The sequence below is a fragment of the Schistosoma mansoni genome, assembly GCF_000237925.1.
Source record: "Schistosoma mansoni, WGS project CABG00000000 data, supercontig 0232, strain Puerto Rico, whole genome shotgun sequence".
Classification (NCBI taxonomy): domain Eukaryota; kingdom Metazoa; phylum Platyhelminthes; class Trematoda; order Strigeidida; family Schistosomatidae; genus Schistosoma; species Schistosoma mansoni.
The window spans coordinates 34,261-47,851 of NW_017386097.1; the positions used below are offsets into that span (position 1 = coordinate 34,261).

The 13,591-nt window shown below is 36.8% G+C and overlaps 1 protein-coding gene across 1 annotated transcript; it reads left to right on the plus strand.

Moving 5' to 3' along the window:
• Positions 1-469: 469 nt before the first annotated feature.
• Smp_165190 (hypothetical protein) lies at positions 470-8,688 on the plus strand (the record flags this gene model as incomplete). Its single annotated transcript, XM_018791377.1, has 6 exons — positions 470-618; positions 651-757; positions 3,295-3,443; positions 4,495-4,882; positions 5,806-6,065; positions 8,282-8,688. The coding sequence occupies 6 exons, from the start codon at positions 470-472 to the stop codon at positions 8,354-8,356; spliced, it is 1,128 nt and encodes a 375-aa protein (XP_018647332.1). The 3' UTR covers positions 8,357-8,688.
• Between the last annotated feature and the right edge of the window lie 4,903 nt (positions 8,689-13,591).

A 13,591-nucleotide genomic window follows, 5' to 3' on the forward strand; every position in this document is an offset into this window, starting at 1 on the left:
TATAGAGGATCCACCTAGGGGACTTTGGTAAAACCCTGATTTCAAACCAGTGATGCACACGGGCTCCAGGCTTGTGAGGAGACAAATGACGTATGGACCTAGTGTTGGTCACCGGCTACTATGAGACTGCACTCCCTAGCGTTGCTCCACTGCCTTGTGGATTAGAACATTATATCAAGGGCCCGTAGCGTAGGGTCCTAATGAAATCACCTGCCTCGGTTCGGGCATCCATACAGTATTCCAGTCCTCACAAAAACCAATGATAACTACTACTGGCGTCATTGTTATTGCTTGGCGCATGTATTTGGTGCCCTCTTGTATCAGCGTTTATGTGTTCAAATAAATATTGTATGTACTGAATTCTCTTTCTCTTGCTCTTCTCTCTTCCAGATTCTCAGAAGAACACTCCCCTACACTTTCTCAGCTGCCACGTTTCCCCCGGGCTAATTACCAACAACTGAATATCACTATGCGAAGTCCCCATGATAAGTTTTTCTATGATGTCTATAGTGTGATAAGTCAATGGGAGTTCATAATTCTTCGCATCCAGACAATACTTTTGTGGGAACGTGTGGTCCCAAGTTTTGTTTTCACAGCATTCGTACACCTTGTGTTCTTGTAAATTTTTAATTATCACTCATTATTTACAGATCATTTATAAAAAGCAACTTCAGCACACTGTTTATTTTCTGTCTGGCGTTGTTTCTTGTCCTGTTATGCAACCTCTTACAACCTCTAATGGCGAGATTTTTTCTAGGTACGTGTTTGCAAAATTTGTATTATACACTTGGTTCTCTTGGAATATATGTGATTCCGAGATTATTTACGTAGTTAAGATCGTTCACATCTGTTACTGACTTGACTCCTCACTATAGATGGAGAGGAAAGTTTGCTAACGTACCCCATATTTTGCTAAAGTCTACCATTCTGCTGATGTGGTTCTTCATGTTAAATGTACTAAAATAAGCATTTTTTTCATAAGTAATGACTTTAGCATTTGCTTAAGGAGCTTTGTAAATTTTAGCTATCAATGGTTTCATTTTAATGGGTTTATGAGATTCCTGCCACATCTTGTATGTTTGCGAAAGATTTATCCCCCAAATGCCCTGGTACGGCCGAGAGTGGGGAGAGTGCTCTCACACATGGCCACACGTATATAGCCTCTGACAGGGAAGTCCTACTCACTGCTTTCTCGTGGCGGGGGTGTTGTTTAAGAAAATGAGGGAACGAAAAGCGAATGTCCGGCGCTTTACCGGATTGGTAGACACGGAAAGTCCACCTAGGCGAGTTGGAAAACCCTGATTCCAAACCAATCGTGCACATGGGCTCCAGTATCATAAGGGAACAAATGGCGTATGAATCAATCGTTGGTCACCGGCTACCATGGAACTGCATCTCCTTACGATGCTTCACTGTCTTGTGGATCAGATCTTTAGGTCAAAGGCTCCGGATGTGGTCCCCTAAGAAAACCACCTGCTTCAGTTTGGGCACCTGAGCAGTATCACAGCCCTCACACAAATCGAATGAGATTTGTGCGGCGCATATGTATTCGGTGCCCATTCGTACCAATATTTGTGTATGTTCGCAAACAGCTGCCCATCCAATGAAATCAATGTATATTATTGAAAAGTTGTAATTTATTTATCTAAATGCCTGAGAAATTTAAATTTCTTCATCTTACTTGACAATCTAGGAATTTACTGTTATTGTGGTTTGCATATAAATTGTACATTTTTCGGAGGAATTTTATATTGCATTTGTTCCTATCATAAGTGCAACCGATCTTCATGTGATAAATTACCTACGTCATATCCGGTGATGTTGGATGGACTAGGCTATTTTTGGTCCAAATAAAGGTTTGTCAAAGACATAATTCCTACTTTGCATTTTACTCCCAATTTTTACCATGGTGTTTATGAAAAGAGATACGACCCCATTTATCAGTCAACTATTCCTTGACGACATTTGACAAAATTCTACGATATTAGATGTTTAAGTTTTCACTCCTTATCATAGTACGGAAAGGAATAAGTAAAATTAAGAAGACAAATAAGAGTGATATAAAGAAATAGCGTGTAATAAAACGTTCACGATTTGAAAAACAGAGAGTGGATATATCTGTCTTGTGATCTGTGGTCTATCAGTACCTAGATCATCTTGTTGACCAACAAGTCATCCTGAGGATCCTGGCAAACTCGTCCAACTTGCTTCATACACAACTTATTAATAACAAGCATCTTCGTATACCAATACCATGTCCTTTTCTAACTACCTCAATTTTGTTTTACTAGTTTAGTCCTATTCTGTAATCAGCATTGGATACAGGAGTAAACTGCCATACAGCATGCTTCACAAGTAACCTGTCTGGTTTCTCCATCCAAATGTGATACAGCTCAATTAGTTTGTTTAGGATAGCGATTTTGTGACTATTTAAGTATCAGGGTATAATTGTCAATTCATGTTTTAAACTTTTGTTGTGATTTCCAAACAACTTTTCAAGTACAAATTCATTTATTCTGTTGAAAGAGGAATGAAACATAAAGAATTCCCAATTCCTCCTTTAGATTCTAAGCGCTCACCTGGTTCATTCTCAGAACTTGTTTCCATTTGTCTGGAAAATGGGAGCATCATGTCTACTACTGATCTCAGCCATTGGATATCTAGCTATCTTTATAGTGCACTTAATATCGCAAATAAACTTGCTCCGTGTCATCGGAATCATCCTCTCTCGGTGAGCATTCCTAGCTTTCATATTCTTTTGGTATCGATTAGATTTATAATTCTTTTTGAGGTATTCTACATCATATAATTATTATAGTGCATAATCATTTCATTAATTCAGTTCTATTCTCAGAAAATTTCAATTTATCAGCTTGAATTGGAATTATAACAAAAGTTTGGAATAGTGGTAGTTTTTTGTGCTATCATTTCGAGTTTTATCCTTAAATTCTGATTTAGATTATACTCATTTTTTCCAAATAATACAAAAACTGATGAAATTTGCATGTAGAAGGTAGCATTTATTGTTTGTTTTTCAAAAGAAAACATTGTGGAAAAGAAGAGGTCAGAAATAATTTTAACAACTCGACTCTCTTATTTTTTGGACAAACGATTTGATATTTTCGAACCAATTCTATGTGAGTAGTCAGGAAATACTGTTAATCAATAAAAACACTAGATTTCTTTCACGTTTTTAATTGTACTACCCTTAGTTATACAGATAGCATTAACGAAGGGTGATTCTAATTCAGTTTATATTGTCAATAAATGTCTCGATTTCCCAACATTTTACAGAATCGGAGGTTGTACATTCCGAACACTACTGTAAATGTGGATCCCCATACTTTGTATTGACATTTTTATTTCTTGATAGATGTAAAATCTCTTATCCATGCATTCCCATTTCTAATAACTTGTTTGGTATCACAAATTTCTTCATTAAGGTAATCCTGCTTCGGTTTGGCCACCCCAGCAGTATTCCAGCACTCACACAAATCGAATGGTTTATGTGGCGCATATCTACTTGATGCACCCCTTGTACCAATGTTTATGTTTGAATAAATAAAGATAACGCTTCGCGGATCTTCTCTACAAAAAGGGCTATTCTAACTTAGTCTACAATAAAATCGAAAATAGAGAAGTGATGAAAACTACATTCTTGAGCTCTTACTCTCATATGTAATAGGATTTTTCAGACTTACCTCTATATTTTATACCGGGTACACAAAATGCAAATAAGAAAGTGCTAAGTTCCAGCATGTTTTTTGGAAAACCATTTTGTCGAACAAGACTTCCAGACTGATCTGTGTCTCCTTTCTAACAATAAAATGTTAGGTGGTTATATTTTAAACCTTGCACCCTCACCTTAAAGTGCTTCATCATACTTAAGAAACATATCAATGAGATTTTTGCATGGTTATTAAAAACATGATTCCCTCAATCAGTGTATGTATCATACGTCGTTGATGGTCATATCCGCAATCCAACCGTTCATCGGTCCCACAGTTTGGCTCTACCTAATCTATTAAAAAACTGTTTCTTAAGTCCGAATAATAGAATGATGACTAAAGCAATCAGCTTTCAACCAGTAAGTCACAAGTTCAAACTCCAACCCACTAACTGCGGTTTGGTCGACTGTGTCATTACTTCCTTATACACTCAGAACATGACTTGGAACCACAGATCTGATATCATTGGTCTCAAGAGATGATTAATTCATATTTCGTTCGTAACAATTTGTTGCCTGCATCGATAAAAAATCTTAATAAATAATAAAATAGCATCAAACTATAATTCATTTAGTATCAATTACTCAAAATGGTTGAAGTAGAAATATTCATTGACTAGGGCTTCAGATTAGGTATATCTAAAGCTACGGTTTTGGAACTGTTGATAGCATCTTATCGTTTAAGACATGTATTTTCCAATATGTTGAAGTATTGTTCAATTAGTGCTGACGAATAATTATATATTTTCCTTAATATTTTTTTTTAGTTTTTCATTATTTCAAGCTCTATTAGCATTGGATGCATCGTACTTAGCATGTATGTTTCCGGCGTAACCTTAGCTTATATAGCTCTCAATATTTGTCTAATTTTACCAACTTTGCTGCATCATCGTGTAATTTCCCGTGTTTGGGACTTGATTAAACCTATTTTAAAGCGTATCGAAGCGGAGTTCGATAAAAATCCGTTAGAATCTCCCGAAGAACGTGATGCTGGTGAGCGAGAACTTTACGAGCCTATTGTTGAAGCTGCAAATGCTGCAAATTCTTCCGTATTCCCTGTTGGATTTTTAACAGACGTACCCATGAAACTGGAATCTAATCAGCTAGAGTCAGAAGAACTAGATAACTCGGAAGCAGTATTCATCAAACAGTTTGGTAGGTAAACATGTAACTTATAGTGAATTTAACGCTTTCGAATTAATGTAGATTGCGTACTTTTTGTTAAGTTTCCATCAAACATATTTTCTACATAGTCCATTCTTGAGTGTTATTCTTTCTCATTAATCGACCATACCGTCAATAGTGTGAAAAAATACAAGACTATTAAGGATGGTTTATTTTTAGTCACAAGTTAAGGTATGACTAAGTGATCACTTAATGATCTGTGAACTATGCCTGTTGTGTAACAGCGAACCATGCTTACCAATTAATTTGAGTGCTGAACATGTTAGATTAAATTGATATTAAAATAGTCGAGAGCAGTGTACATTACTCAATGTTTGAGGTAAAATATATAATTCTCGAAATCTTATCAGTTACATTCTAAACAAACACTTATACCGATATATCCGTTTTTCGATGTTGAATCAAGCATTTAACAAAGGTTTTGAATTACTAGATCTAATAATTATTTTCCACCTAGAAAGTGATTGGAAATGTGTTGGTCGTAGTTGGTTGTATATTCATTATAATTCTCTCCCGTATTTAGCCTTTGCTATCCAGTTTGGGTTCAATGGGTTTCTCTGATTCCAAGTACTGTCAAGTTGTATCTCATCATTTCCGTTGCTATTTGACTGATCTTCCCGGTCTCTCACATTGTACGGACGTTCCATGTACCTATATTGATTGTTGCTCTGGTTGTTAGACGAGGCATCGGCCTCGTGACTTCCGAAGGATCTTGGCTTTCATCCTGAGGCATCATAATTCTTCCTTCAACTCCCAGGACACAGTTTAAATGGTTTAATTTGTTTGGTAAATGAATAGGATGAAATAACTAGAAAAAAAGTAAAGACCAAATTTTCTTCCCCCTAACTTCACAGTGTTACTTATACGATGATTTTCTTTAATGTTTTCTTAAGTTTCTGATATTAGTTCTGAAGAATTGGATCGCTTGTTCTCTGAAGCTCTTGGTGAGCATGAAACTGCAGCAAAAAACACTATCAGATATAACAAATCCGATAATAATCATAATAATAATTCCTCAGAATTTACTGACACAGACTATCCATATATAATTAAACAGGAAACAGTAGAAAAATCACATTCACCACCAATTTTATGGGCAATGGAAAGTGAGTATGCTACAGATGATGATGAAAGCAGCGATATCATGGGTGAGGTAATTTCACATTAGATATTATTTAAGAAGTAATGAAGATGTTTCATTTAACAAATTGTTATTTAAATAAAGTACTAATATTATTTTAATCCCATTTTTTGTTTAACTATAGTTTTCTTTTTTTTCTGCGGAAAATATTTGTTTTTTTTAACTTCAATTGTATCTTGTTTGGAGAGATTTAAATCATCCAATTTGTTGATATTCAAGACTAGATTTTAATCTGTCTTTACCGACATATATACATCGTAATTGGATCGTTTCGATGTAGCCATTTTGTCGCATGTTGATGTATAATACTGGAATATAGGTAATTTTAGCAGACAAGTCTCAAATGAAGTAAATTCATCCAACTTTGTATGCTGTATATACGCACTGAATTAGATAAACAATTAAAATATTTCACTAATATCCGTTGTTGTTGCTCTATAAAGTTTATCGAAAAACTGACTACATGAAACATCTTTCATACCAACCGTTGATGACTACTTTCCTGTTCTCTATATGCATATATTCAGAAAACCTTGGAGTTAACTCATTTCAATCGTCATATTAGTATAAACAAACTCTAATTCCTTGTCTGTATTTCATCTGAGTATATCATATTAGCTTTACTGTATATTAGAGTAAAGCCTGATCGGGATCTTGTCGGAAACAATATTGTTCACTCGTATGTGTTGTTCCAATTGACAACATAGAAATTCTTAGTGTCAAGTAAGTCGACCTAATTACAGTAGTTATGATTATGATATCGACTAAGCATTGAGAATATGACTGGAGACAAAGTAATTTAAAGGTATGCGTGAAGAGATACTGCAACATAAAATTTAGAGGACAATAAAATGAATGCATCTGCTTCACTGTAACCGATTCCCAGTTATGTCAACCAACAATTCCAATTACTGTTCTCTGTTATTTCATAGATGTCATCCAGACAGTCTAGACTAACCACTATGACTCAATTCGACAGTCAGTGACTTAATGAACTGATTTAACCATCGAGTTGTGGATTTAAACGTGATTGCCATACTTCCATTCGTTTTTTGACTAACTTTTAATTACCATTTATAGTATCATTTCTATCCATTTTTTTTCAAATACATAGTTCCCTTTATTAACTAGAAAGGAAGCAAAAACAACGATCTATGCAGAATAAAGTGACCATTCATTTTATTTTGTTAAGTTCTCGTCGTCTTCTTAACATCCTGTGATACAAATGAGAGAAAAGCCTACTTTCGCTTGGAAAGAATAAAAAAATCTTCGACAGTGCAATTTCTAAACATCTCTTCCATAATTTCATCTTTCTAATTTCCCCTCATTACGTTTATCCAATGTATAGCAATCAAAACGAACATATTTGTGCCAGATAGCACTTTGTTAGTGAGTAACCTTGTTTTTAATGCCCTCATCCCAACGTCGGCTGATTCCGAGAAGTCAGATCTATTTTCAGGAAACAAATGTCGTACATTGGTCAGATGATAAGTGCATGTGACTGACCAAGAAGTAGTTTTTTTATTTAGTGGTTTAATTTTTCAAGGAAAATGTAATATGTATGTATGCTAATTTCGGTTAATCATAAAATTACTTTCTCATTATCTTTTCACTCCAGTAGTCGTTTGGGCTTGTATATTAGTGTCAGCTCTTGGACACGGCACATAACAATTTTGATTAATTACTTATCAACAACAAAATAATAAAAAAAAACGATGGGAGCAAATTATTTAAAAAGATTAATTAATTAGTTGTTCTCAGAAGGGGGTTCTATGGAGATTTTAGCAATTTTATATAATTGAAATAATAAGTCAATTGAATCTAGAACACTATAGAAAACCTGGAAGCACTGGAAGGCCGTTTCGTCCTATTGTGGGACTCCTCATCAGTGCTCATCCACGACCCCGCCCGGCGAGATTCGAACCCAGGACCTATCAGTCTCGCGCGCTAGCACTTAACCGATAAACCAGTGAGCCGGGATCATGGATACGCACAGTTGAGAAGCCCGATAATAGGACAAAACAGCCGTCCTGTGCTTCCAGGTTTTTCATGATGGTCTAGCTTCAATTGGCTCACCATTTCAACTATTTATAATTAATTGTTCGTTTGCAAATTTTCGTTATTTACGATGTTTGTTTTTTTAATGCTATAAAATCTGTGTAACATTCTTGCAATTGAAACAATTTTTTAAAAAAAGGTTCTATTTTTCCTTTTTTTTCAATAATCAGGTTTATCCATCTCCGATGATAATGAATAAAGATGTTGAACATGAAGGATTTGTATTTGTACGAAAACAAGAATAAAACTAAAACTAAACTAATAATGACTTCATTCGTTGGGTCTTTTTTTCCCCCCAACTGTTCACTATCTGTATACAACCATACTCTACTTTCCACAATTATTTATTCTATTAAGTTTTATTTCATACTTATTATTTCTATTAATGGTTGTTCAAAATAATCGAAATATATAAATGATAGAAAGATCAGGTATCCGAGTAGATCATTGTAAATTTGGTTATTATTGTTGCTATGCTGAAAGTATCCAAAAATCCTTTTTTTGTTTTCCTGTTTCTTTTTACAGATTTTAACTAATCCACATAGTTTTATGTGATAAAATGCATTTATATTGAAACATTTATACTTTTGTTTCTATTTTATTTATTTATTTAAGCCCCCAAATGCCCTGGTACGGCTGAGGGTGGGGAGAGTCTGCTCTCCATCTCGAAATGCTTTCACATGGCCACGCGTTCATAGCCTCTTTCAGGGAAGTCCTACTCATCGCCTTCTCGTGACTGGCGTGTTGTTTACGAAATTGAGAGGACCAAAAGCGAATGTCCGACGCTTTAACCGGGTTGGTGGATACGGCGAGTCCACCTAGGTGAGTTGGAAAACCCTGATTTCAAACCAATGGTGCATATGGGCTCCAGTATCATAAGGGAACAAACGGCGTATGAATTAATCGTTGGTCACCGGCTACCATGGAACTGCATCTCCTTATGATGCTCCACTGCCTTGTGGATCAAGTCTTTAGGTCAAAGGCTCCGGATGTGGTCCCCTAAGAAAACCACCTGCTTCAGTTTGGGCACCTGAGCAGTATCACAGCCCTCACACATAAATGAAATGACGATTTCGACTGACAATCCTATTCACGCTCTTATTATATGCCAGATAATTTACTTTCATTTCTAGGAAAAGAAGGTATTTCTTTATTTATTCTTTCAACTTAATGTGTAATTTTTGAACGTGAGATTTAATGGATACTTGTTTTAACTTTTTTCTGTGATTGAAATCAGTTAAGGGTTCCATGGTTTATATTCCATGTGATACGAATTCGTAAGAAAAACCACTTATATTTAAAAATGTATAATTAATATTCTGAAAAAATAAAGATATGGTACTGATTGGCAGAATACAAGTTTAAGTGATCTATTTAAACTGATCTCTTATAAATTTCAATAAAGCGGAAATAAACTCCGCGAAATAATATGAATTCTTCTGTCAGTTGTTTACAATAGTATTCAAGTATCAACAATTATACAGTTAGAAAAGGGTTCGAATCTTGCGAGGCAGGATCGTAGACGGCGAAACGGCCGTCCAGTGCTTCCAGGTTTTCCATGGTGGTCTAGCCTCAATTGACTCATGATTTCAACTATATAAAATTACATAATTGTACATTTGATTGATAATAGTTATTATGATACAGAGGTATACATTTTTAAATGAATATCATGAATAGATTGATCTTAGACCACCATTGAAAACCGGGAAGCACTGAACGGCCGTTTCGTTCTAGTATGGGACTCTTCAGTAGTGCGCATCCACGTGTTCGCACGCGGGGCTTGGACCTAGGACCTTCGGTCTCGCGCGTAAACGCTTAACCTCTAGACCACTGAGCTGGCATCTAACGGTGTTAATGTCTAACTTCACCCAGTCGACGATATTGTGCGACCATCCACTATTGTCTTCAGTGAGTAAATGTCTCACAACAGACATGGTTGAACTCCACTAGCCACGGTTTCTCACTAGAACTCCAAGTAATTCATATTGAAGCCAGTCGCCAGTGAGCGTATGATAATTATCAGTATACATTTTTGCAGGGTACTCAAGTAAATTTCACTAAAAGTTCTAAACCAAATATGTTTGTTCATAATAATACTGTTTTTAATTTTATGCTGCATTGGTAACTTCGATTATTTGACTTTTCACTATTGATGATCTGTTTCCCAATTCTTCAAATCCCAATGTCTATGAGATTAATAATAGGAGTAATGTGTTGAATAAGTCTGTTTATGTTGTTAGTATGCACTTTTACACTGATTAGTATTCGTGGAGTACAACTTTTTTTATTGACGGATAAAATAAGTTGCCTCTCCGCCTTATATATTCAAGTCAGTCGATGATTCTATGTATCAACTAATTTTAAAACTCACTTATCAATTAGATATTTAGATATGAACCACACTTTAAGTGTGAGGACTAATGATATTACCTTGTTGACGAAACTGAAGTACGTGAAGCAGGATTCGAGCCAAGGAATTGGTGGCTAAAAGTCGATCGCCTTAACCACTAAGTCTAAACTGTACTTCACGTATTATACACATACATGTGCATATTAATAACACAACCAAACTAGTTAATTACATTGGTAATTTCCCATGAATGCATGACTACTGAAGAATAAAATCTTCAGAAAGAAAATCACTTCACTGACATACTTGCTTTCTAAGTTTGAATAGACATGATGAGTTCACTTACTAGATTCTTTGACCGGGACTGATTTACGGACGACCTTTGTGCGACACTGAACCGACCTTGAAAAAATTCACCTTACTACTAGGGTTAAATTAGGGTCTTAAAGTAGTGTAATGAGTCGGGATTAGGATTTACAGTAGGACACTAAGGTCTTCATCTCAAATTGACATCAGCTATAATGTCAAGTGCTATTTAGCCGTATAGATGAAAGAATTTCGTGCCAAAAGCCAATACCTGCTGTCCTAAATATGATTGATTCGTCCATAAATTATCGCCTCGTCACGTTTAAACTACTTATTAGTAGGTAGATTAATAGCTGTGAAATTTATTGCCAATGTGTCTGAAATGAATGAAGAATTGATTGTTTTTCTTTATGAGCCGCGTATGGATTTGATATTGATGATGAACTCAAGGGGGAGTTGCAAGGCTTATTAATATTTTAAATACCTGGGAACTATTTGTGCAAAATAATGAGAAATGATTGAAGAAGTCAACGACAATAAGTGTGTGATTTCAGTATTCATTTAATAAATGAACAGAAACAAATTGCAATAAAACGGACGTATTACATGATATTTGTCAAAATAATTGGCATAAGTACGTTCACAAGTTAACTACTTCCAATGGTTAGGTTATAATAAACAGAGTATCAACAATCTTTACGCAAAGTGAGGGATAATATGTATATAATGTAAGTGAGAGGTCACAAGTCTTTTGTAGATCTCCGTTACTACTTCGACTTCAAGGTAATAAGAATAGTTTGCAAGAAGTCACTTTACAGATAAAATTCAGGTTTTGTTTAGGTGGATACAAAAGAGTTCGGCCGTGTGTATAGACCATATAGAATACAAGATATCGTTTGAAACATTTTATTTAATTTAACCTGATTTTCATACTTACGCCTGTTACTCCCAATCGAGCATAGGCCGCCGACCAGCATTCTCCAACCTACTCACTCTGTCATGCGCCTTCCTTTCTAGTTCTATCCAACTTTTGTTCATTCTTCTCATATCTCTCTCCATTTTTTGGCGTAATGTGTTCTTTAGACTTCCTCTTCTCCTTTGACCTTCAGGATTCCATGTGAGGACTTTCCTTGTGACGCAGTTGTGTGCTTTCCTCAATGTGAGTCCTATCCACTTCCAACACTTCTTCCTGATTTATTCCTCCACTGGAATCTGGTTTGCGCTTTCACAGTGGCTTGTTGCTGATAGTGTTTGGTCAACGGATCCGAAGTATTTTGCCTAGACAACTGTTAATAAACACCTGTATCTTCTGGATGATGGTTTTCGTAGTTCTCCAGGTTTCTGCCCCATACAGTAGAACTGTCTTGACATTTGTATTGAAAATTCTGGTCTTGGTGTTGGTTATCTGACAGTTGTTTTGAGTTCCAGATGTTCTTCAGTTGTAGATATGCTGCTATTGCTTTGCCGATCTGCATCTTCACATCTGCATCAGATCCACCGTGTTTATTAATGATGCTGCCCAGATATGTAATGTTTTTCACATCCTCCAATGCTTTTCCGTCATTTATTATTTATTTTATTTATTTAAACACATATATATTGGTACAAAAGGGCACCAGATACATATGCGCCACACAAAATAATGAAAGTAGGAAGAGAAAGGATGAAAAGATAAGGCGGACTAAAATGTACAACCAGAAAACTCTTTCAGTTAAGAAAGTTAGAACCACTCTTTATGTAGAAAGTAAAAGAAGGTTACAGCAGGTTCGCCACTGGCTTCTATTCTGAGCCATATCTGATAACGTCTCTAGCCACTGTGTTGCACCATCTCTCGGACCCCAGCCAGGGAGTCGTGAAGGACTAACAGAAGCTAGCCCTTTGCAGCTCTCTTTCATGCCACGACACCATGTCATACACTGACCTCCTCTCCGCTTTTTCCAACCAGTCCCAGAGTCGGCAAATAATGCACGACGTGGAAGTTTCTGGGACGACATTCGTAAAACATGTCCAAGCCACCGAAGTCGGTGTTTCAAGATGGTGACACCAATCGAATTATCGTCTCTGCGCCCGAGCACACGATGCCGAACCTCTGCATTACTAACATGGTGTTGCCACTGTATGTCAGCAATCCTTCGGAGACAACGATGATCGAACACAGAGAGACGTCTAACATCCTCAACTCGGAGAGGCCAGGTTTCACAAGCATAGAGCAAAACTGCTCTCACCGACGCGTTGTAGATCCGACCTTTTACAGCCAAACTAACATCACGAAGGCGCCAAAGATGGCCCAGATTGGCATAAGCCGCTCTGGCTTTCATTATACGTGCACCAATCTCATCACTCACGCCACCACCAGCACTTATATAGCTACCTAGATACACGAACTTCTCAACTACTTCAATCTGCTCACCATCTAGGGTGAGTGCAGGATGAGAATCCTGCCAGTCTTGTAGGAGTACTTTGCACTTGGAGGGTGCAAAGCACATGCCGTACCTGCGGACACTGATTGCCAACTGATTAAGTGCGGATTGCATGGCTTGAGCATTATCGCACAGTAAGACAATATCATCCGCATACTCAAGGTCGAGAAGTCGTTCTCCAGGCAACATATTCACACCGCCATTACTTACATCCATCAGAGCTGTTTCCAGGATGTCATCGATGGCAAAGTTGAAGAGGAATGGTGAGATCGGGCAACCCTGCCCGATGGATCAGTCGTCACCGGCCATGGGGGGCAGGACAAACTGGTTGATGTTGCCGGAGCAGCAGGCCAGTTGAACTGCCCTTCGAAGAATTCCGCCCATCGTCCAAGACGTCGAGA